The sequence below is a fragment of the Colias philodice genome, chromosome 29 (genome assembly GCF_061535455.1).
Source record: "Colias philodice isolate Cphi_HAF_F1 chromosome 29, ilColPhil1 Martin Lab GWU primary, whole genome shotgun sequence".
In the NCBI taxonomy this organism is placed as follows: domain Eukaryota; kingdom Metazoa; phylum Arthropoda; class Insecta; order Lepidoptera; family Pieridae; genus Colias; species Colias philodice.
Genome location: NC_143114.1, coordinates 7,056,457 through 7,079,490, shown reverse-complemented (window position 1 = coordinate 7,079,490; position 23,034 = coordinate 7,056,457). Strand labels below are relative to the sequence as shown.

The following is a 23,034-nucleotide window of genomic DNA, read 5'->3' as shown; positions in this document are numbered from 1 at the left end:
AATATTATTCTACAGATTAAATAAGACATAGCCCGCGCGATACAAAACTTAAAGAAATACGAAATAGGATTTTTGAGAAATTTCCCAAGCTTATTTAATTGCCTTAATAAATTAGCACCACCTCTTGTTGCATTTTGCATTTATAATACATTGTTTTCTATTAATTAATGCATTTACTTGTTTTCAAATTTGAATTTTTACATTAATTACTCAATGAACAGTACACGGGAATTTTGAGAAGTCTGAGTTGTTTTAAAATTAAATAAGGGAAAGGAAGGGCTTAAAACAGGGAGGGTATAACTATAAGGTATATTAAAAAATAAAAAACACTATTAATTGTTTTAATTTTTAATTTTAGTATTATAATAATGCTTGGAATAATACGTATTTTCTTTTACATCACTTAACCACGTCATGAGCCTTTAATAACCAATTCATTTACATTTTACACAATTATGTCAATAGTACGTACATTTTGACTTCATATAACACTTTCACAGGTTGTTAAAATAATTTTATAAAAATACCAAGAAAATACCAAGTAAAAAAAAATATTTATTATATAAAAAAATCTCAATTATTATTTTAATACAACCGCAGCCATCACAAATACCGTATAACCGCAGCATTACATCACCATACACTAGAGCTCCGGCCACACAATACTAAAGCTCTAGCCACACAGCACTAAAGCTCCCACCACTAAAGCTACGGCCACACAACACTCTCGATCCACGGCACATACGCAGACACTCGTGTGTACACGCCCGGCTCGCCGATGAAACCACACGCGCGACCGAATGACGTCACACCTATGATTGTGTACATGCAGTTGATTTGGCGGTGTTTTATCTGTAACGGCCCGCCGCTGTCACCCTGTGGATAAAATAAATAAATAAATACTTCAGGACAATTTTCACACACGGCACGATCTGATCCCATACTAAGTTTTCGCTTGTGTACTGGAAATCAGATGGCAGGCATGACGACAGTATCCATAAATGATCGAATTAGTGTTTTTAAGGGAAAATTTATAATAAATAAATTAAAAATAGTCACTTAGAAATAGTAAAAACATTAAGATTAATGAGATTATCAATAAAATAAAACATAGAAATTCTGCAGTCGGCCATCTTGACTGAAACACGCGTGACGTCACGTCTATGTAAACAGCTTCGCGTCAGGTATATTTTGTTGTTATGAATATGTTGAGAATACGCATTTTTATTTATTTTCTATTTTTTAACGTATGCTTTATCGACTCAGAACAGAAATATAATTGTGAATTCACGAATATGTGGTTCGGGTTTCTCTCCGTCCAATTTATACAATCATTTCATATTATTTTCTCTTTAATACTTTTTTTGGGTATTATTTTTATGTAGATTCACATTGCAATAATGCAACCACTTATAAACTTTGAAATTAGATTCTATAATACTTAATAATTAAATATTTGTTTAATTTTGCTTCGCTATGCATACAGATAATTACGTATTTACGTAATAGTGACGTCACGCCTACGCCATGACACCTGTGAGCTGTTTTGGCACAGTTAATAAATATTTTTTGAAAAATAGCTTTTATCTTCGTTAAATTTAAGTATATTAGCGAAATATAGGGTTTTTCTTGTTTAATAAACGTATACACACATTATGGAAGAGGTTTTGAAAATCTTTCGTCATGCCTATTATAAAGGCGAAAGTTTGTATGAATGTTTGTTACTCTTTCACGTAAAAACTACTGAACCGATTACAATTAAATTTAGCACACATATAGAGGGTAACTTGGATTAACACATAGAATAGGTTTTATCCCGGAAATCCCACGGGAACGGGAACTATGCGGGTTTTCCTTTGAAAACGCGGGCAAAGCCGCGGGCGGAAATCTAGTACATATATAATTTTAAAATAAAATACTTACATAGATAATTGATAAATAAATCCTACTTTAATATTATAAATGCGATAGTTAGTGTGGATGGATAGATGTTTGTTATTCTTTCACGTAACTACTGAACCGATTACAATGAAATTTGGTATGTAGGTAGATGAATCCCACAGGAACGGGAACTATGTATGTTTTATTTTGAAAACGCGGGCGAAGTCGCGGGCGGACATCTAGTTATCGTTTATTTAACGTAAGTGTTAATTTAGCGTTAATGTTAATCCATACTTAATATTATAAATGCGAAAGTAACTCTGTCTGTCTGTCTGTTACTCAATCACGCCTTAACTACTGAACCAATTTGCATGAAATTTGGTATAGAGATATTTTGATACCCGAGAAAGGACAAAGGATAGGTTTTATATCGGAAATCCCACAGGAACAGGAGGTTTTTCTTGCGCGGGCGATGCCGCGGGTGGAAAGCTAGTGTTAATATAAATGACAAAGTTTTTGAAAATGAGAAAAAAATGACAATACAGATAAAAATTCTAACTCAAAATTTAAAACTCCCTTTAATCATCTCAAACTATCAAATCATCAAATTATTAATTATTTATTCAATTAGACTTCTTCTAGAAGCACTTTACCTGACAAGTATCCTTAGATTGCAGCTTATCACCGTAACATATTTGTGTGTTGATGTCGAAGCCGTTCTTCATTAGACGATTTGGCGGGAAAAGCTTGACGCATTCGTCGTTCTCGAATTTTGTGAGGATGACCTGAAAATATATAAATTGAATATAGATACCAAATAATAAGACACGTAAATTTGGTTTATCCGTGTAAAATATAAGGACATACACCTATAGATAAACATCACGAAAAAAATGTGTGCGTGTACTAGTGTACACACGTAAGAAGTGAAACATCTTTATGACCTTATTTTCCAAAAAATAATTAACTATATGCAACTTTACAGAAATACGTCGAATCACGCGTGGTAGGGATTGGAAAAAGATGGCGCGTAACGAAAAAATGATACGCTAAATTTTTTTCCAACCCCGATAAAGAAGAATTTTCACTTCAAAAAAAGTTTGACCTGTTCACATACTTATTTTGAAAGCAGAAAAAACAAATTGAAAGCTTTATTATAGCATATACAGACGCTCCGATTCGGTTGGTGCCAACCATCCGACCACGACCAAATCGGAAAGTGAAGAGAGCGGTCGGTCCGACATAATAATTATTATTAATATTGGTTTGACGTGGTCGGATGCGCCAGCAATACCGACCAAACCAACTTCCTATCCGATCCAACCAAATTGGAACGTTTGGAAGCTTTGTTCCGACCAAATCGGTTCATTCCATAGAGTAATATAGGTAATTGGCTCATTCACATTCGCAACGCCGCCGGTGTAGGACGTCAACATGAACGCCGAGGGAGTTACGGTCACCGAACGTGACATATTAATAAAATTACTGGAACTATATAAAGACTTTCCCTGTTTGTGGGACTTAAGTAACAAAGATTACGCAAATAGAGATGCCAGAAATCAAGCATATTTGATTTGACAGTGCGGCTACATTAAAAACCTAAAAGAGTTGTAAGAGCCGCATATGACTGTAATTTTCTCTATTTCTATAGTAGAATTTAGCCCATTCTCTTCGTACTATGGTCAACTGACAGCTGGAAGGCCAACCGTCGGACAATCTGTAGCAATGTTGGAATGGTTGCCATGTCGGTTCCAATATGGTTGGCACCAACCAAATCGGACCGTCTGTATATGCTCTAGAACACTCACGAGTCGTGAGTGTTCTAGAGCATATACAGACGGTCCGATTGAGTCACGACTAATCATTCAACCTTCAAACAATTTTTTTTTTAATTTCAAACAGAGAAAAATGACATTTCAACTTTTTTAAATCCATAGACAACAATTTTTTCTTCTTTCATTAAAAAAAACTGACGTTTCAATTTTTTTTAACCATAAACAATACCTTCTGCAACATATCAGCACTAGCGCCTCTATTCTCTGTGGCCCCCCAGCCGGTGGCGAGGGCCCTGTTGTAGTTGTTTGGGGCCCCGATGTCTAAACACGCGGGAACTGCTGATATGCCTAGTTTCATACTGGAAAATATATTATGAGAAATTTAATTCATCTCACTGAAGAAAAAAAAATACGGGTTGCACTCCGGGAGTGCCGGCAGAAGTGAAAACTTGATTATTAACGTTGAGCATGTTTGATATTTTGGAATGGTATCCGTCTTACGCTTTTTCGATCAGGTCACGTGTCACGCTAGTTTAAGATTTTATACCCATTACAGAAAAAGTGCTCAACGCCGCTAAAGAAGTTTTCACTTCAAAAAAAATATTATAGAAGTTATTATTGTTTTATTTATCACAAAAAGACGTGTGGCTCTCGGAGACTGCCGCGTTAAAGCTATTGCATAAAGCATATAAAAAGTATAACCGCTTTGCCGGTCGGATTTCGTTACGAAATTTTTACATTCGGTCGCAGCGCTCAATGCCGCGATACAAGCTATGCAATAGCTTAAAAAAAGTGATATTTTTTGACGTTTTTTTAATACTGATTTCTCACAGAAGAAAAAAAGAAGAATAAAAAGTGTATATTATGGAAAACAGATATTTCAACTGTTGTACAGAAATAGCCTTTAGTACTCAGATCACGTATATCCAACGGTCCAAAAAAAAATTCCAATTTTTGAGGTCGGTTCAGTAGTTACTGAGATTAGCGCATTCAAACAAACAATATACTTTTCAGTTTTATGACATAGTTTAGAAGTGTTAATTATATTATATATTGGACATACTTTAAACAGTAAAATAGAATAATGAAATATTTTTTCTGCCAAATCTTAATTTATTCGTCAATCCGTCTGAGCATCACAATACAGATAAAAAATAATTTGGAAAATCCAAAAGTGCACGCCTCATAATTTTTTTTTAATAAATATTTATTAATTATTATTTTTGTTTATTTAATAACAATTAAACCACATCGAATCAGACCCTGAAAAATGAAAGGGTTCTATTCCTGAGCATACTCAAGCGTAAGAGAAAAAAAAAGAATCGATTAGTAAAGTATTTCGGTCGCTATCGTGTTAACAAGAAAAAGGATCCGCACATACAGACACACGGACGTCCAAGACAGAACTTTTTTAAACTGTTTTTTAACTAGTTTAAATAACAAAAATGACATCAAAAATATCATGAACGTTAAAAATAGTGTTTTTTCTTAATATGTGTGTGTATGTATTATCTTACAAGTGCAATGTATGATACATAAAGACATTTTAAGTTTGAAAAATCAGATGTTTTGCGCGAAGTGACAGTAGTACCCACCTCAACGCTTCGCTTATGAGGCGTGCAATATACAATTACAAACCAAAAAATCTGAAAAAAGCATTGAGGTATTATTACTACGTATAGAGAGGACACCACGAACAAAATCGCGGCCGCACGGGGCGGCTAGTGAGTCATAGATATAAGCGATGTTTGAGACGCTTGGCTTTAACTCGTGTTACAAATAGTGTAGTAGCGATGCCCTCTCTAGTACGTAGTATTAAGTATACTTACATAAAAATCGACTTAAATAAAAAAAGTGTGTGCGTGTACTAGTGTACACACGTAAGAAGTGAAACATCTTTATGACCTTATTTTTCAAAAAATAATTTACTATATGCAACTTTACAGAAATACGTCAATCACGCGTGTAAGGGATAAAAACAGCATGGCGCGTAACAAAAAAATGTCACGCGTAACGAAAAAATGTTAACTAAATTTTTTTCCAACTCCGATAAAGAAGTTTCACTTCAAATACTTAAATAAATAAATATAAAAAAAATGTATGCGTGTACTAGAGTACACACGTAAGAAGTGAAACTTCTTTATGACCTTAAAAATGTCACGAGTATGGCGTAACGCAAAAATGTCACGCGTACGGCGTAACGCAAAAATGTCAAGCGTACGGCGTAACGCAAAAATGTTACACTAAATTTTTGTTCAACCCCGATACAAAATGTTTCACTTCAATAAATACTTACACTCTATCCGTTTCAAGTAAGGCAATATCGTTATATTTCCTCGGCGGATCGAACTGTGGATGTTTCACGATGTTCTTTATCCTGTACAAGTTGTTGCTATCAAATTGGTCTGTTCGTTTTAGTACGCCGAGGAGAGCGAATTTTGTTGGTCCACTGAAAAAAGATATATTTTTTTAAATAAAAGTAACTACATGTTAAAAAAGTTGTATTGATTTGGAATTGGAATGAAGTTGAAGCAGAATCACTACATAGTATAAAACAAAGTCACTTTCTCTGCCCCTATGTCCCTTTGTATGTTTAAATTCTCACTATGCAACGAATTTTGATGCGGTTTTTTTAAATAGATAGAGTGATTCAAGAGGAAGGTTTTAGTATATAATTTATTAGGTTTAAGTCAAAGCGGGCGAAGCTGCGGGCGGTAAGCTAGTTTCAATATAAACTTGAATTTTTAGTGTAGTTAGTTTAACCTGATTGCATAATGGAAGGTGTAAGTTTTGGCATCGTTGAAAATAATAACTTCTACAATGACTCATACAATGCAGAAGTTCAAACTTTGACACCATAAAAAACTCGTTTTAAACTCAGTTTTAATCTATTATTCCTTATTTCTAATCCATGAAGAGAGGCTAAAACTACTGATGATATTGTAAACACAATAAAAAAAAGCAAATAAATTTCTAACTCGATTTATAAACAGAGCAAGAGAGCTATGAGGGTAGAAAAATAATTTACGTTATCCCTCGGCTTCATCATAAAATAATATGGCAAATTACAAAAAATATTTCGAAAAATACAACCCATTATAAACCGCAATTTCTGTCTTCAAAAACAACGTCCATCATTTTACTACCCCATATCGTATAACCCTTATATATCCAGATCGTTCATTTCATCTCTAAAAACTTCATTTACAAAACATTTAATTCTCCATTTACTTTGGAGAGTGCGCTGCGGAATTGCACGACCTAATTCCGCCATCCCCATTTTTCCATCGTTCGTCGAGGCGCACAGATTCTAGGCATCGCCACATGGTTGACGTTCCATGTACCCGGACAAAGCGGTTCGGATCGTCATTCTTTATTCGAACCGCTAGGGACTGGAACATGCTTCCTGAATCTGTGTTCCCCGACGAGTACAATTTGGAGGTCTTCAAGAGGAGAGTGAACAGGTACATTTTAGGGAAGCGCGCTCCATCTTAGGCCACATCTCAGCTTACCATCAGGCGAGATTGTGGCCAAGCGCTCCCCTTTTGTACAATAATAAAAAAAAAACATTTTAACTCATATACAGAACATTTAAAAGCTATTAAACACATTTAAATAAGATTTAACTCAAAACTCACTTCTCTCTGCTATAAGTGCAATGGCCAGCGGTCAGTATAAACTTGTCACTAATGAGACTCCCGCCGCAGGACCATTCTGCGGAATTCGGATCATCCCCGAAACCGAGCAAAACCTGAAAGATATAATGCTGGCTGAATAAATGAACTAATTTTTAAATAATAAGAATTAGCTGTGCCCCGCGGTATTACCCACATTGCTATAGCCTTCCTCGATAAATGGGCTATCTAACACAGAAATAATTTTTCACATCGGACCTGTAGTTCCTGAGATTAGCGCGCTCAAACAAACAATCAAAACTTGATGATGATGATCATGGTGATGATGATGATGATGTTCAAACTCACCATATGAGGGAATTCATCTTTCGCAGCCTTCACACCCCCCACGATGAGATCAGCGACACTATGCTTACAGTTGTTAACCCGGGCCATGTCCCCGATAAGGGCCACACCCCGTTCGCAAGGATACACTAGGGTCTGCTGGTATTCTATGCATTCTGGGGGTTAAAGAAGTATTTTCTGTCATTTTATTCAGAAGAATATAGAACAATATTACTTCACTTCTCTGTTTCTCTAACATCTTGTATTTGAAGTTATTTAAATTCGAATTGAAACTTCAATTTATTTTAAGTTTTAAGTTGAATTTGAATGTATCTACACTTCAATTTAAATATAAAATATTACCCTCTATATGTGTGCTAAATTTCATTGAAATCGGTCCAGTAGTTTATGCGTGAAAACCATACATACATACATACATAATTACAAACCTTTCCTCTTTATAATATTAGTATAGATTATACTTACTATCCCAAGCCTTCTGTCCAGTTTTCGTGGCTGTCAAATTCGGGGGTAGATTTTCACAACTACCCCCCGAGTCATCATTGTCCCTATAGTCGACAGGGGCTGGTATATACTCGGTGGTTGTCGTGAATGGCCTGTAACGAATATGACTTTAAACTCACTCAAACTCAAACATTTATTTATTCAATTAGACCTCTTCTAGAAGCACTTTTGAAACGTCATTACATATTTTTAACATTTACCACCGATTCGGAAAGCAGTATCTATGGAGATGGAACCGGCAAGAAACTCCATAGTTGCTCTTTTAAATCATGTCAGTTTTATCATATGTATACTAATATTATAAAGCTGAAGAGTTTGTTTGTTTGTTTGTTTGTTTGAACGCGCTAATCTCGGGAACTACTGGTCCGATTTGAAAAATTCTTTCGATGTTAGATAGCCCATTTATCGAGGAAGGCTATAGGCTATATGTCATCACGCTAAGACCAACAGGAGCGAGCAATGCGGGTGAAACCGCGGGGAACAACTTATAGTATTATATAAGTACTGTTATTAAAATATTCATAATTTGCGTTTTGAAAGTCCACTAATTAGGACACATAATAAAAAGCAAGGAATTTCAATGATTTTTCCAAACACCTGAAATACGCCGTATTCCGTATTTAGCTCAAGGAAGACAGTGCGTTCCAAGAAAAACATATTTACACCAACTATTCTTTTTACTAAGGAGGAAATATTATTTATTTATTTATTTATTTAACACTTTATTGTGCAAAAAAAAACAAAATATACATAAAGGTTACAAAAAATAAGATTAGAAAGCACAAAGGGCGGCCTTATCACTATGCAGTGATCTCTGCCAGGCAACCACGGGGAGAAAGGCAAAGAAGCGCAAAAAGTTGTCGGACAAAATAAAAACATATTATTAGAATAGGGTAGAAATAATAAGAGAACACAATAAAATATATACACATTTTATACAGTACATGATATAAATACGTAAAAATGATTTTGTTCATATTATTTTTCTGTTTGTTGATTTAAAACTACTTGACCGATTTTAAAATGGTTTTACTATATATTTACTAAGCAACATAAGCTTCTTTTCTACCCTGGCTCAACGGATGAAGCAGGGACAAACAGTTAGTTTATGTCGTCAGATTATATAAGGATAATTCAGTTTTAGAATGTTAAAACAGGATATTTAGGTTAAACAGGAAAATGCGTATGAAGTCTACAAGGATATTGATTATTGTTTTAAGTTTTGTTATGCCTAGCAATGTATTTAATTTCTGACTAAGAATTGAGTATGAGTTACTGAGTACATAGGTCTATATATCACGTAAACAAGAGTAAAATTATTTGAAATTGATATTTTTGGTTTAATGGCATTCAAATGCTTTATAAAATATAATTTATAAAGAATAGAAAAAAAAAAGATCCTGTGTGTCCTTAGACTCATAAAACTGAAAGAATGAAAGAATAGAATAAATTCGATCGCTCTGGCGGGTCACGAATTGGTCAGCTGTATCCGCCCCGTAATGGCGTAAAATTATTTGTTAAGGGAATAAATAACCTTTATATGATACCTAGTACCTACCTAATATTATAATAATAATAATCATTTATTTGCAGACACATGAAGTCCATAGTAAATAAATTTAGGTACATATGAATCAAAAATTATCATTTTACAAAATCAAAAATAACTCAAAAATACATGCATATTATAACAATGTCAAAAATTATAATACAAAAATTAAAATATAATATATATATATACTTCATTTCTAATTAATTAATAATTGATAAATCATGTCCAAAAACATTAAATTTAGATACATATAAATCGAAAAATTACCATTTTAAAATCAATAAATTAAAATATAATAAACATTTATTTCTAACTAGCGGTCCGCCCCGGCTTCGCCCGTGGTACATATTTACGTTTTCTCTACATAAAAACCATCCTCGTACTTCAAGAAATATAATAAAAAAAGAATTATCGAAATCGATTATAATTGATCAATACTTAATAAAATCTCGCAAAATTTTCGAACTCAAGGGTTTTAAATAAATAAATAAAATACACTTTATTGCACACACATAAAACAAAATCAAAAAATATATTATATACAAACCAGGAAATACGAAGCGGTACAAATAGGCGGCCTTATTGCTAAGAAGCGATATCTTCCAGGAAACTTTTTGATATTTTGAACTAATTTAATGTTATTAAGGTAATAAATTGGATATTATTCTGTATACACATTGATCTATACTAATATTATAAAGAGGAAAGGTTTGTAATTATGTATATGTATGTATGGTTTTCACGCATAAACTACTAGACCGATTTCAATGAAATTTAGTACACATATAGAGGGTAACTTGGATTAACACATAGGCTAGGTTTTATCCCGGAAATCCCGTGGGAACGGGAGATACGCAGGTTTTTCTTTGAAAACGCGGGCGAAGCCGCGGGCGGAAAGCTAGTAACTTAATGAAGTTCTAGTTACCTACTTTTGATATTAATAATAATATGTAATTATTACCTCTTAGTAGTAGTGGCGACTGGAACAGCCTCGACACAGCACACGATTGGATCTGTACCCACGAATGAGCATATCTGTAAAATATATTGAAAATTATTAGAAAACAGGTTTCCGCCCACGGCTTCGCCCGCGCAGTCAAAGAAAAACCCGCATAGTTCCCGTTCCCGTGGGATTTCCGGGATTGCGTCATTTTCCCGGGTTAAAAAGTAGCCTATGTCCTTTCTCAGGTATCAAAATATCTCCATACCAAATTTCATGAAAATTGGTTCAGTAGTTTAGGCGTGATTGAGTAACAGACAGACAGACAGAGTTACTTTCGCATTTATAATATTATATACTAGAGGTCCGCCCCGGCTTCGCCCGTGGTACATATTTCGCAATAAAAGGTAGCCTATGTCCTTTCTCGGGTATCAAAATATCTCCATACCAAATTTCATGCAAATTGGTTCAGTAGTTTAGGCGTGATTGAGTAACAGACAGACAGACAGAGTTACTTTCGCATTTATAATATTATATATATATTATGGATGAATCAAATATGAATCTTATTTATAAGTTGAAAAATATGCAAATATTAAGAAGTTATTTTATTTATTTATTTATTTATTTTATCATAACATCAAATTACCATTACAGGCTTAACCTAATGCGGTATTGACTTACACTAAAAACTTTACACGGAAAAACTAAAACTAATAATAAAACAACTTAAACTTACGAACTAGATAGTAATCTAAGGAATAAATTAACACGATAATAATACAATAATTAATAGCTAATAATATACAAAAGAACCTTTACTAATTCACCCAATGGGCACGTAAAAATGTCCACTTTGCCATGGACGTCATTGAGAATGCGTAGTGCTGGCACGAGAGGAGACTTCGCGAGCAGCATGGTTCGCGCCTGAGGGACGTAAAGTAGGGGCGGCCTGTGACGCTTCTCAGTGTACTTGTCCGGCACACATAAAGAGAGGGATTGCAGCATTCCAGGGTTATGTGCAAATCCCCGCAATAATTTAATTAAATACAGCGCAAGGGAAAATTCCCGTCGCACTCTAAGTTCATTGTACCCTACCATACCCAGTATGAATAAGGTAGGATACATTAATGGGTAAAAGGGGTATACCCCGTAAAGTTTAAAATAAAGGTGTCTAACGAATTTATTTTGAACCCGCTCTAACATGACTGTAGCGACACCTCACTCTGAATCGCGCAAGCGAAATGTTTTCGCTACAGAGCTATATATACAACTTTCCGACATCATCCATCGGGGCCTTCACGGCCGGCCAGTCGAATAGACTGGTCGAGGATCCTCCCTTTTTCGATGGAGGAATTCCACCTTCCTTCCTCCACAGTGGTGACCCCTGACAGTTCACAACTCCTTCTGTCCATCCATGATGTCCATGCCCACCTATCCCTTCCCCGCCTACGATCACCGCCCGCCAGCCAGCGCACTCGGCTTCAAATGGAGTCCTGTCCACTACCATGTGCGATCGCGCATGCTTGGTCAGCTCCGCAGCCATCCTCACTGCACACTCCGACTCACTGGAGCATTACACGCAGCATCACCGCACTCAGTTCCGACTCACCGTGAACTAGCGGCTTCCTGTTCCGACTCACTGGAACATACCTGGCACTGGCAAGGCAACTCGTACTACGACCTCCGGTCTCGGAGGGGAGTCCTGTAGCGACACCTCACTCTGAATCGCGCAAGCGAAATGTTTTCGCTACAGAGCTATATATACAACTTTCCGACATCATCCATCGGGGCCTTCACGGCCGGCCAGTCGAATAGACTGGTCGAGGATCCTCCCTTTTTCGATGGAGGAATTCCACCTTCCTTCCTCCACAATGACATTATATTTTTCTTCGTGTGAAGACCAAATAATGGAGTTGTGCTCCATGTGGCTGCGTATTAACGCGTTGTTTAGCACTTTTACAGTTGCTACATTTGTAAAGTCCCTTACGTGCCGCAGTAGAAACCCAAGATTTTTGTAAGCCTTTTTGCAAATATTTGTGATGTGCTCACGAAACATCAGGTCCGGTGTGAAGTATACTCCTAGATCACGCACCTTATTCACCCGTTGAATAGGTACGGATCCAAGCGAGTAGTTGTAGTGTATACTCTTATTCGCGCGAGTGAAACTGACTACGGAGCATTTAGCTATATTGAAATGTAGCTTGTTTTGCTGACTCCAGCTGAAGATGTTTAGCAAGTCACTTTGTAGACGCTCACAGTCCGTCTCCTCGTTTATTCGGAGAAAAACTTTCAGGTCGTCGGCAAAAAGTAGGCACTGACTGTACTCCAGAACATCCGGTAAGTCGTTAATCATTAGAACGAACTCCAGAGGACCGAGATTGCTGCCTTGACTTACGCCAGACCTTGTAAAGAAGGGCTCGGACTGACTTCTATTGTAAGAAACATACTGCTGCCGGTCCTGCATATACGATGCCCAGAATTGCAAGAGTTTCGGTGTGCATCCTACTTCCGCCAACTTCCTCAATAAGACATCATTGTCGACGGTGTCAAATGCTTTTTGGAAGTCCAGGTATACTACGTCTACCTGTACTCCTGCATCCACCGCCGGAACTAAGTTCGCCATAAGATTGAGTAAGTTAGTGGAAGTACTACGCGCGGGCCGAAACCCATGTTGTGCATCGCACAGCTGCCCCGATACCTGCTCGTACACCCTGTGATGTATAGCGGCCTCAAAAACCTTTAACTAGTATTCAATGTCAGGAACGTGAACGTATGTTTGACCACCTCCTTGGTACAGTGGTTGGCGCGTGTGCGTAGTACCGAGGGGTCCTGGGTTCGATTCCCGGTGGAGACGAAGAAAAAAAAAGGTCTCGGTCTGTTCGGACACAGAACTCAGAAGGCTGATCACCTACTTGTCCCTAATGGAAATCGATCAGTGAAACAGATGTATAATGCATCTGCCCCTTACCCCACTAGGGGACATGGGACTTCACTTACAATGTCAGGAAAATCGTGACTATAAACTTAGTGAACTATAAATAGATATTGTGTATGCATCTGTAAATCTTTCTTTTCAATATAATGATAAAAATGTATTTGTTTGTTTATCATATCATAGCTGCATTTTTTTTTTTTTTTTTTTATTGGTAATAGGGAAGCGCTTGACCACAATCTCGCCTGATGTTAAGCTGAGATGTGGTCTAAGATGGAGCGCGCTTCCCTAGAAGGTACCTGTTCACTCTACGCTTGAAGACCCCCATATTGTACTCGTCGGGGAACACAGACTCAGGGAGCATGTTCCAGTCCCTCGCGGTTCGGATAAAGAATGTGGAACCAAACCGCTTAGTCCGGGTACATGGAACGTCCACCATATGGCGATGCCTAGAGTCTGTGCGCCTCGACGATCGATAGAAGAACGGGGATGGCGGAACGATATCGTGCAGTTCCGCAGCGCACTCTCCAAAGTGTATCCGATAGAAGACCGATAAGCTGGCCACTCTGCGGCGGTGACCGAGGCTCTGGAGCTTTTTGCCTACTAGGTCATCGTCGTTTATGAGTATAGTATAACTATAACTATAAGCATAGTATAACTATAAGCATAGTAACCTCATTATCTTAAATTAGTTCACGTTCCAATAATATGTAATATGTATTAACGTAGTATTAAGAGTTGACCTCAAGATAAAAAATATTGTAATTATCTCTGGACTAGCTGCGCCTCGCGGTTTCACGGTTCACCCGCTTGGCTCCACTACTGTTGGTCGTAGCGTTTTATTGTTTTTAAGCTATTGCATAGCTTCTATCGCGGGCCTTGAGCGCGGGGACCGAATCCAGAAATTCCGTAACGAAAAACCTCACGCTCCCCACTCCGACGGACACGTAGGTGTGGCTTCAAGGCATGCTATGCAATAGCTTTACCGCGGCAGTCCCCGAGTGCCACACGTCTTTTTTTTTATGTCAGAGCAAGCAAAGGGGCAGGTGGGCCACCTGATGTTAAGTGGTCACTACCGCCCATAGACACTTGTAACACTAGAAGTGTTGCTTTGCCGGCCTTTTATCCTCCTGGGGTATTCTGCCTGATAATGCCGCGTTCCTATTTGGGAGTTGTTGTTTTTGGGCCGATAATAACAGGAAAAATGTGATAATGCCGCGTTCCTATTTGGGAGTTGTTGTTTTTGGGCCGATAATAACAGGAAAAATGTGATAATGCCACGTTCCTATTTGGGAGTTGTTGTTTTTGGGCCGATAATAACAGGAAAAATGTGATAATGCCGCGTTCCTATTTGGGAGTTGTTGTTTTTGGGCCGATAATAACAGGAAAAATGTGATAATGCCGCGTTCCTATTTGGGAGTTGTTGTTTTTGGGCCGATAATAACAGGAAATATGATACATAAAGACATTTTAAGTTTGAAAAATCAGATGTTTTGCGCGAAGTGACAGTAGTACCCACCTCAACGCTTCGCTTATGAGGCGTGCAAAATGTGATAATGCCGCGTTCCTATTTGGGAGTTGTTGTTTTTGGGCCGATAATAACAGGAAAAATGTATCTCAAAGTTAAATGACAAAGCTGGGGATTTACCGTTGTAAGCTAATAATAATATTGTTATCCATACTTAATATTATAAATGCGAAAGTAACTCTGTCTGTCTGTTACTCAATCACGCCTAAACTACTGAACCAATTTTCATGAAATTTGGTATCGAGATATTTTGATACCGGACATAGGCATAAAGGACATAGGCTACTTTTTATCCCGGGAAAATGACGCAATCCCGGAAATCCCACGGGAACGGGAACTATGCGGGTTTTTCTTTGACTGCGCGGGCGAAGCCGCGGGCGGAAACCTAGTCTACTATATAAAAATAAGTCGGGTTTTCCTTCCTGACGCTATCTACTATACAAAAATAAGTCGGGTTTTCCTTCCTGACGCTATAACTCCAGAACGCACGAACCGATTTCCACGGTTTTGCATTCGTTGGAAAGGTCTCGGGCTCCGTGAGGTTTATAGCAAAGAAAAGGTGTCTCTGGTGGCGAAACGGAGTCCGCCGGGTTTGCTAGTGCTTAATAAAATAAGTTATTATTAGAATCTTAGTTTTTTTAAGAACTAGCAGGCCCACGCAGCTTTGTATGGCATCATCCTTTCGATATGTAGAATTTTTGCCTGTTTGCCTATATGTATGTCCGGGGTAAACTCAAAAAGTACTGAATGGATTTACCTACTTCAAATTTGGTACAGAGATAGCTTGTATCCCGGAAATCCCACAAACGGCAATTACGCGGGTTTTTCTTTAACTACGCGGGCGAAGCCGTTAGCGGAAAGCTAGTAATTATAATAAGTCCTACTAATAATGTTATTAATGCGAAAGTTTGCGAGGATGTGTGTATGTGTGTGTGTTTGTTACTCTTTCACGCAAATACTACTGAACCGATTACAATGAAATTTAGCACACATATAGAGGGTACTTGGATTAACACATAAGATAGGTTTCATCCCGGAAATCCCACGAGAACGGGAACAGATTTTGTTTGAACGCGATAATCTCAGGTTGAAGAAAAATATGTCCTGTGAGTGTTATAGGCTTTTATCCGGGGTCAATCCGGACGAGCGGTTAGTCATCAGTAAATTAACTAATGACATTATTTACATACGTGACGTATTTTGTATATTGGGGTTTTTGATGAAAATTGCGGGGATTGTAAATTTGGAATCTTTAGAAAGATTGCAGAATATTACCTACATATATTTTTTTTTAAATATAATGCCTAATAAATAAATCAAATTACGAACATGCAGTTGATACACACACACACACACACACATAATATAATGTGCGGATGATTATGGTCGATTTTTGTCAACAAATCCTTGTCAATAAACTTGTATTTCTTGTTTTCTGTATGTTTATAAAATCTTAACAATAACGGTTTAAGAGGTTACTGACCTATTCTTGATGTTTTGGTTTCGTTTTAAAGTTATTTTTGTTTGGGTTTCATGATATTCAAAGTCAAAATCATTTTGGAAAAATCCACACTTCTTTCAATAATAATTATAAATTATAAGATAATACGACTTTCTTCATATTATAATGATTTCACTAAAAAGACAAAAATATTTTGTTGGCCTAAAATGCTTTCTTGGCTAAACTGCAGCACCGTTTTGAATGTAATTTGGTTTGCAAATATTATGTAGTCAAACATACAGAATCAAACATAGGCAACATTTTTTTTCATAAAAGTCGTTATTTTCTATTGTCTGTACAGAGCGTCACAGACTAAGGTCACAGATGTAGATTTAAACTATAATCAATGGAGCGTTTGGCATTTTTTAAGCCGATTACGTAAAAAATATTTATAACAGCCCTGAAACTATTTTTTCTGTGTGTTTGTTCTTCTTTTTTCAAAGATTTTTCCACAAAAAACTATACAACTTAGATTTTAGAAGATTTACCTGTGGTTGTTTCCGTCTCTTAATATCGTTGATAGCTGGTTGGCAGACAACTAGATTTTTGCAGGTACCCTGTACGCCATTTTTGATACAGGGCTGTCCTAAAAAGCAAAACATGAAATTTAATATGGGAAGCAAAAAAATAATGAATTAATAGGAACTAAAATTAATTCACATTTTCTGTATAAGTACTGTGAAATCAATATGAAGTGCTGAAAATATTTTATTTAGTAGCAGATGTCCCGACGAGGATAATATTATGTGAAATTGGCACACAATTTTATGAAAATAATATTTTTTTCAAGTCGAGTTTCGCAATCGTAATAAGTAGGTAAGTAGTAATTAGTTACTAGTAAAGGTGCACTTTACAGGAATTTGGCGATATGGATCTTTTGCCTCAACACGTTGAGAGCAATTTTTTTGCAATGATATTTTGATATAATGATAATGCGGGTTTTTCTTTGACTGCGCGGGCGGAGCTGCGGGTGGAAAGCTAGTATATAGTAAAACCATTTTAAAATCGGTCAAGTAGTTTTAAATCAACAAACAGAAAAATAATATTTCCTCCTTAGTAAAAACAATCTTAATACTATTATAAAGGCGAAAGTTTGTATGGATGTATGGATGTATGGATGTTTGTTACTCTTTCACGTAAAAACTACTGAACCGATTACAATGAAATTTAGCACACATATAGAGGGTAACTTCGATTAACACATAGGATAGGTTTTATCCCGGAAATCCCACGGGAACGGGAACTATGCGGGTTTTCCTTTGAAAATGCGGGCGAAGCCGCGGGCGGAAATCTAGTTCTAATATATTATACAATTTTAGCATTTATGTAATAAAATAGGGAAGCGTTACGCGATTTCAAGGGCAAAAAAACATAACAAAATATTGTCGCGATGACAACCTCTTCCATATTTGAAGTTGGTAAAAAATAATCACCAGAGCATGGACGTATAAAAAAAGACGGACACCGTATTACGAACAAACAACGTGAAGCCACCATAGTAAGCTAGCGATCGTGTAAAGACAATAAACACGCACACACTCTCACCATAGTAAGCTAGTCGGCCGCCATTACGTCGTGAACTACCGACTGATTAACTGCGTCACTGTTTCACAAAAAATATTTAAAATGCCGTCTTGTGTGGTTAAATGGTGCCGCAACAGTACAATTTTAAATAAAAAACACAAGGGATTACATTCCACAGGGAAGCAAGTTATTTCTTTTATGTTTTAATGACAAAATTATTACGGCAAAATTTATAGAAAAGAAATACAGCCGCCATTGTCATCAGGACAGCTGTTGCCATGGCAACATGGCACACACACATGGATGTTTCGCCGCCATTACTAGGCTTCACTCAATGTTTAGGCGATATACCGTCCGTCTTTTTTTATACGTCCATGCACCAGAGTATATTTAGCTAATAAAATATGTATCGGAACTTCATGTTCTGACCGTGTTCACAAATGTCACACGAAGTGATGACTGTGGATGATATTATGTGGTACTACATCCTTACTACATCATTCTATATTTCAAATTTTAATTGTAATCCACATTTAAAATAAAAATTCCACATAGGTAAGTACGCAAAAAAATAGGTACGTATACTACCTAATTATAAATTTATAAAATATAGCTGTTAACTACCTATTTATTATTTTTCTATGAAAAACCATCGCAAAATTTTCCGTCTAATTAATTTTAATGTCTTAGTCAGAGCAATTACCTACCTGTAATAACTCGAATTATACAGATACAAATCTTATATAATTACTATATATACACGTAAATATGAGTAATATAATAATATATTGTACCTATAATATCTGTATGTTTGTCTATGCATAAAAACTGCTAATTGGTTTTTGATGCAGTTCACTGATACAGGCATAGCTTAAGTAATAACAAATATATTTTTTTCCTTCTATCTATGCAGATAAATCCGCGGACAAAAGCTAAATTAATATGAAGTAAACAATTTAAAATTCTGACCTATAAAAACGTGTAACTGTTCCATAAATTAAAATAATAGCGCCAAAGTTTATAAAAAAAAACAACCTTCACAGCTAATTAATAAACCATTTAGGTACCTATTTATAAAAAAAAAACAGTTTTGCGTCGTACCTACCTTCATATTGTCCATTCGACGCATATATTAGAGCGAAAAACACAAACACCAACATTGTCACAACACTAGCACACTTTTTAACACTAATTTATTTATAAATTATTATTTTACGAGTTAGTCATCCATGTCGTCTTTATAAAAGCTACGAAGCGACTGGCATTATAATAATTACTCTGTGGTCTCGACTGTCAACTTTTTGCGTTTGACATTTGATATGGCGGGAAAAATCTTGTTTATTTTTCTCACGTACAGATAAAATATGAATCATGCGTGCGAATTTGTTTACGTCACGATGATGCGTAGGTAATTCCTATTTTACTTCCCTACTAATATTATAAATGTGAATGTAAGTTTGTATGCCATAATATTAGGAATTAGGATAGTTTTATGCAGTGTGAACATTTTGCGATGGGCCCCGGAGGGAAAGTATTTTTGAATGCAGTTCTATTTCTTTTGAGGAATTCGGGAAATTTTTGTGAGTATCGACACAGAATAATAACTAATTAACTAGGAACTAGCTAGTAGGTATATCTATATTTAATAATAATAGCATTAATTATATTTTGCTAGACAATCACGGGCTTCGATTTAATTTCATATTGTTGGATTTACCCCGACATTCCCTATCTACCCAATGCATCGTTTTTTTAAAGTCCGCCCCGGCTTCGCCCGTGGTACATATTTACGTTTTCTCTACATAAAAACCATCCTCGTACTTCAAGGAATATAATAAAAAAAGAATTATCGAAATCGGTTCAGCCGTTCTCGAGTTATGCGCTTATCGTCTCAAACTGTTTGGTCTGTGTAGCGCATGTCGCGTGTATCGCGGCTGCCGAGTAGGTATACCTACTCGGCAGCCGACCGTCACGCGACATGCGCTACACAAAGCAGTGTTCGGAACCGTTCGAACAGTTTCACTTTTACCGTGGTTTCATAAAACCACATATTTTAATTTTGTATTTTTCAATATTTCTAGTATTTTATATGTTGTGTAGGTATAATAAGAGCACATTTTGTCACTTGCAGGCATTATCTAATACTAATATTATAAAGCTGAGGAGTTTGTTTGTTTGTTTGAACGCGCTAATCTCGGGAACTACTGGTCCTATTTGAAAAATTATTTCGGTGTTAGATAGCCCATTTATCGAGGAAGGCTATAGGCTATATATTATTACGCTTATAACAGGAGCGGAGCCACGCGGGTGATCCCACGAAGCCCAGCTTACTTAAACCTCCTCTTGAATCACTCCATCAATTTAAAAAACCGTATCAAAATCCATTAAGCAAGATTTAGGGATATAGGGACAGAGAAAGCGACTTTGTTTTATACATAGGTACTAATACTTACTACTAGGTACAATTATTACTAGGTATAATTACTAATTAGCTATTATTACTACGTAAACTCAAACTCAAACATTTATTTATTCAATTAGACTTCTTAGAGAAGCACTTTTGAAACGTCATTACATATTTTTAACATAATATTCTTAATATTATTTACTACCGATTCGGAAAGCAGTATCTATGGAGAAGAACCGACAAACTCCATAGTTGCTGTGTAATTGTAGCTCAATGTTATGTCCTACACTTTTTTTCTTACTAGTAACCAAGTTTTAAAAAAACGATTTTCGTTTTATTTTCGCCAATCGGTTTTATCGATAAATAATAATCAAACGTGGACAAAGCCGCGGAATACTAGTTAAAGCATATAATAACGTTTTCCGGGTTTTGTAGTATTTGTAAATAAAATCTATTTTTATCCGACTTCCAAAAAGGAGGAGGTTAACAATTCGGCCGGTATTTTTTATTCCAAAATAGATAACCTTGAAGTACGAGGATGGTTCTTACGTAGAGAAAACGTAAATATGTACCACGAGCGAAGCCGGGGCGGACTGCTAGTTTGTAAATAAAATCTATTTTTATCCGATTTCCAAAAAGGAGGAGGTTAACTATTCAGCCGGTATTTTTTATTCCAAAATAGATTACCTATGTAGATAATGTATGTATGATATTTTCGCAATTGCGTATATAACTAGTAGGTAGCTGATATTTTATCTAAAAACGTGGACGAAGTCGCAGTATTATTATTAAACAAAACTACTATGAAATATATTATAATTTATACATAATTATTTATCCATTAATATCCAACCTTAATTACAAATAAATCACTTCATTAATTATTAGATCAATATATATAATAAATGGTTGGATTATCTATACCTACTAATAAAACTGCGCCAAAAGGTTTGCAACAAAATTCCAAACATGATTCAGCACTATGACGCCACTTGTAAGCTGTCTTGTCTGTCTGTCATGTCTGAATTCTCATCTGCACTCAGGTGTGAGTGCAGATGAGAATTCGAAAGTACAGGTCATTGAGATAATATTACTACGTATGGAGGAGACACCACGAACAAAATCTGTGCGCCATTTTTTTGCTCTAACTAAGTTTTAAAAATTATTATCTAGTTAGGTACTGACCGATGAAAGTTATTCCTTTGCACTTTTCCGTATTATTTGTATTATTTGTGCAATATCGTAACACACACGAAGGCATATTTGATGCGTTTCACTTTAAAACCATTAAAAAAAACCGCTCAACATATGTTGAGCGGAACATAAGTGATGTAGGCGGTGTCGTCTCCATATTAATATTATCTCAATGGTACAGGTAGAGATTTTTTCCGTAAATTTAACTCAAATTATTTACGTTAATTTGATTAACGTAAATTTGAGTGCTATAGCTCTATTATAATATGTACCACGGGCGAAGCCGCGGCGGACCGCTAGTCTATACTAATATTATATAGAGGAAAGGTTTGTAATTATATATGTATGTATAGTTTTCACGCATAAAGTACCGGCTCGATTTTGGTGAAATTTGGCACAGATAATCTTTAGACCCTGAGAAAGAACATGGGCTACCATTTATGGCGAAATATGTACCACGGGCGAAGCCGGGGCGGACTGCTAGTTAAATATGTTGTATATGGATTGTAGATGCGTAGTTGCTCCTATTTTAGTTCTTACTTAGATTCTACGCCAATTTTAAAACAAATACACCTCTCTTGTATCATAAAAATTATTAATTTATAGTTTTTTAGAAACAGACCGGCTTGAAACAATATTAGTCGTGTTTTTTCCTTGTAGCGTCATTGAATACGATTTGTAAAGGTTCTTCATACGACAAGCGGTTATATGGGCTAGCATGGTGGATTATGGCAACTAGATAGGCAAAATTACTGCAATAAATGAAAAAGACGTGTGGCACTCGGGGACTGCCGCGGTAAAGCTATTGCATAGCATGCCTTCAAGCCACACCTCCGCGGTGCCCGTCGGAGTGGGGAGCGTGCGGTTTTTTCGTTACGGAATTTCTCGATTCGGTCCCCGCGCTCAAGGCTCGCGATAGAACTTAGAAGCTATGCAATAGGCAATAGCTTAAATAAGGAGCTGATGAAAATGACTTGATTGTGATATTTTGCACTAAATTGCATTCTTAAAAAGAGTGAAGTCCCGTGTCCCTTTGTGGGGTAAGGACTAAGGAGCAGATGCGTACATCTGTTTCTGTGGTTTCACTGATCGATTTTCTTTACAGACAATTAGGTGATCAGCCTACTGTGTCCTTCCAGACCAAGATATTCATTAAAAATAAATCCATATTTTATAAATTTGAAAGTGTTCAAGTTTTTTCCTTTTTTTAAAGTGGCAACGGAGCGATTTTATGCTTGATTGTATAATTTATGAATCATCTGCGGATTTATATGGATTATATATAAAAATGAATCGCAAAATGTGTTGGTAAG

General features: G+C 36.3%; 2 protein-coding genes and 1 long non-coding RNA gene across 3 annotated transcripts in view; 2 read left to right on the top strand and 1 right to left on the bottom strand.

Moving 5' to 3' along the window:
* LOC149476073 (uncharacterized) overlaps window positions 1-23,034 on the top strand; it is a 359,309-nt gene that overhangs the window by 211,589 nt on the left and 124,686 nt on the right. The window lies entirely within an intron of this gene.
* The window catches only part of LOC149476080 (E3 ubiquitin-protein ligase COP1-like), a 143,251-nt gene that overhangs the window by 47,046 nt on the left and 73,171 nt on the right, over window positions 1-23,034 (top strand). The window lies entirely within an intron of this gene.
* Window positions 333-19,394, bottom strand: LOC149476085 (trypsin-1-like). The gene is made up of 10 exons (XM_089712671.1): window positions 19,226-19,394; window positions 17,085-17,182; window positions 10,654-10,727; window positions 8,102-8,232; window positions 7,640-7,791; window positions 7,295-7,407; window positions 5,953-6,105; window positions 3,886-4,015; window positions 2,535-2,666; window positions 333-876 (listed from the first exon to the last, which is right to left on the bottom strand). The coding sequence occupies exons 1-10, from the start codon at window positions 19,278-19,280 to the stop codon at window positions 709-711; spliced, it is 1,206 nt and encodes a 401-aa protein (XP_089568797.1). The 5' UTR covers window positions 19,281-19,394; the 3' UTR covers window positions 333-708.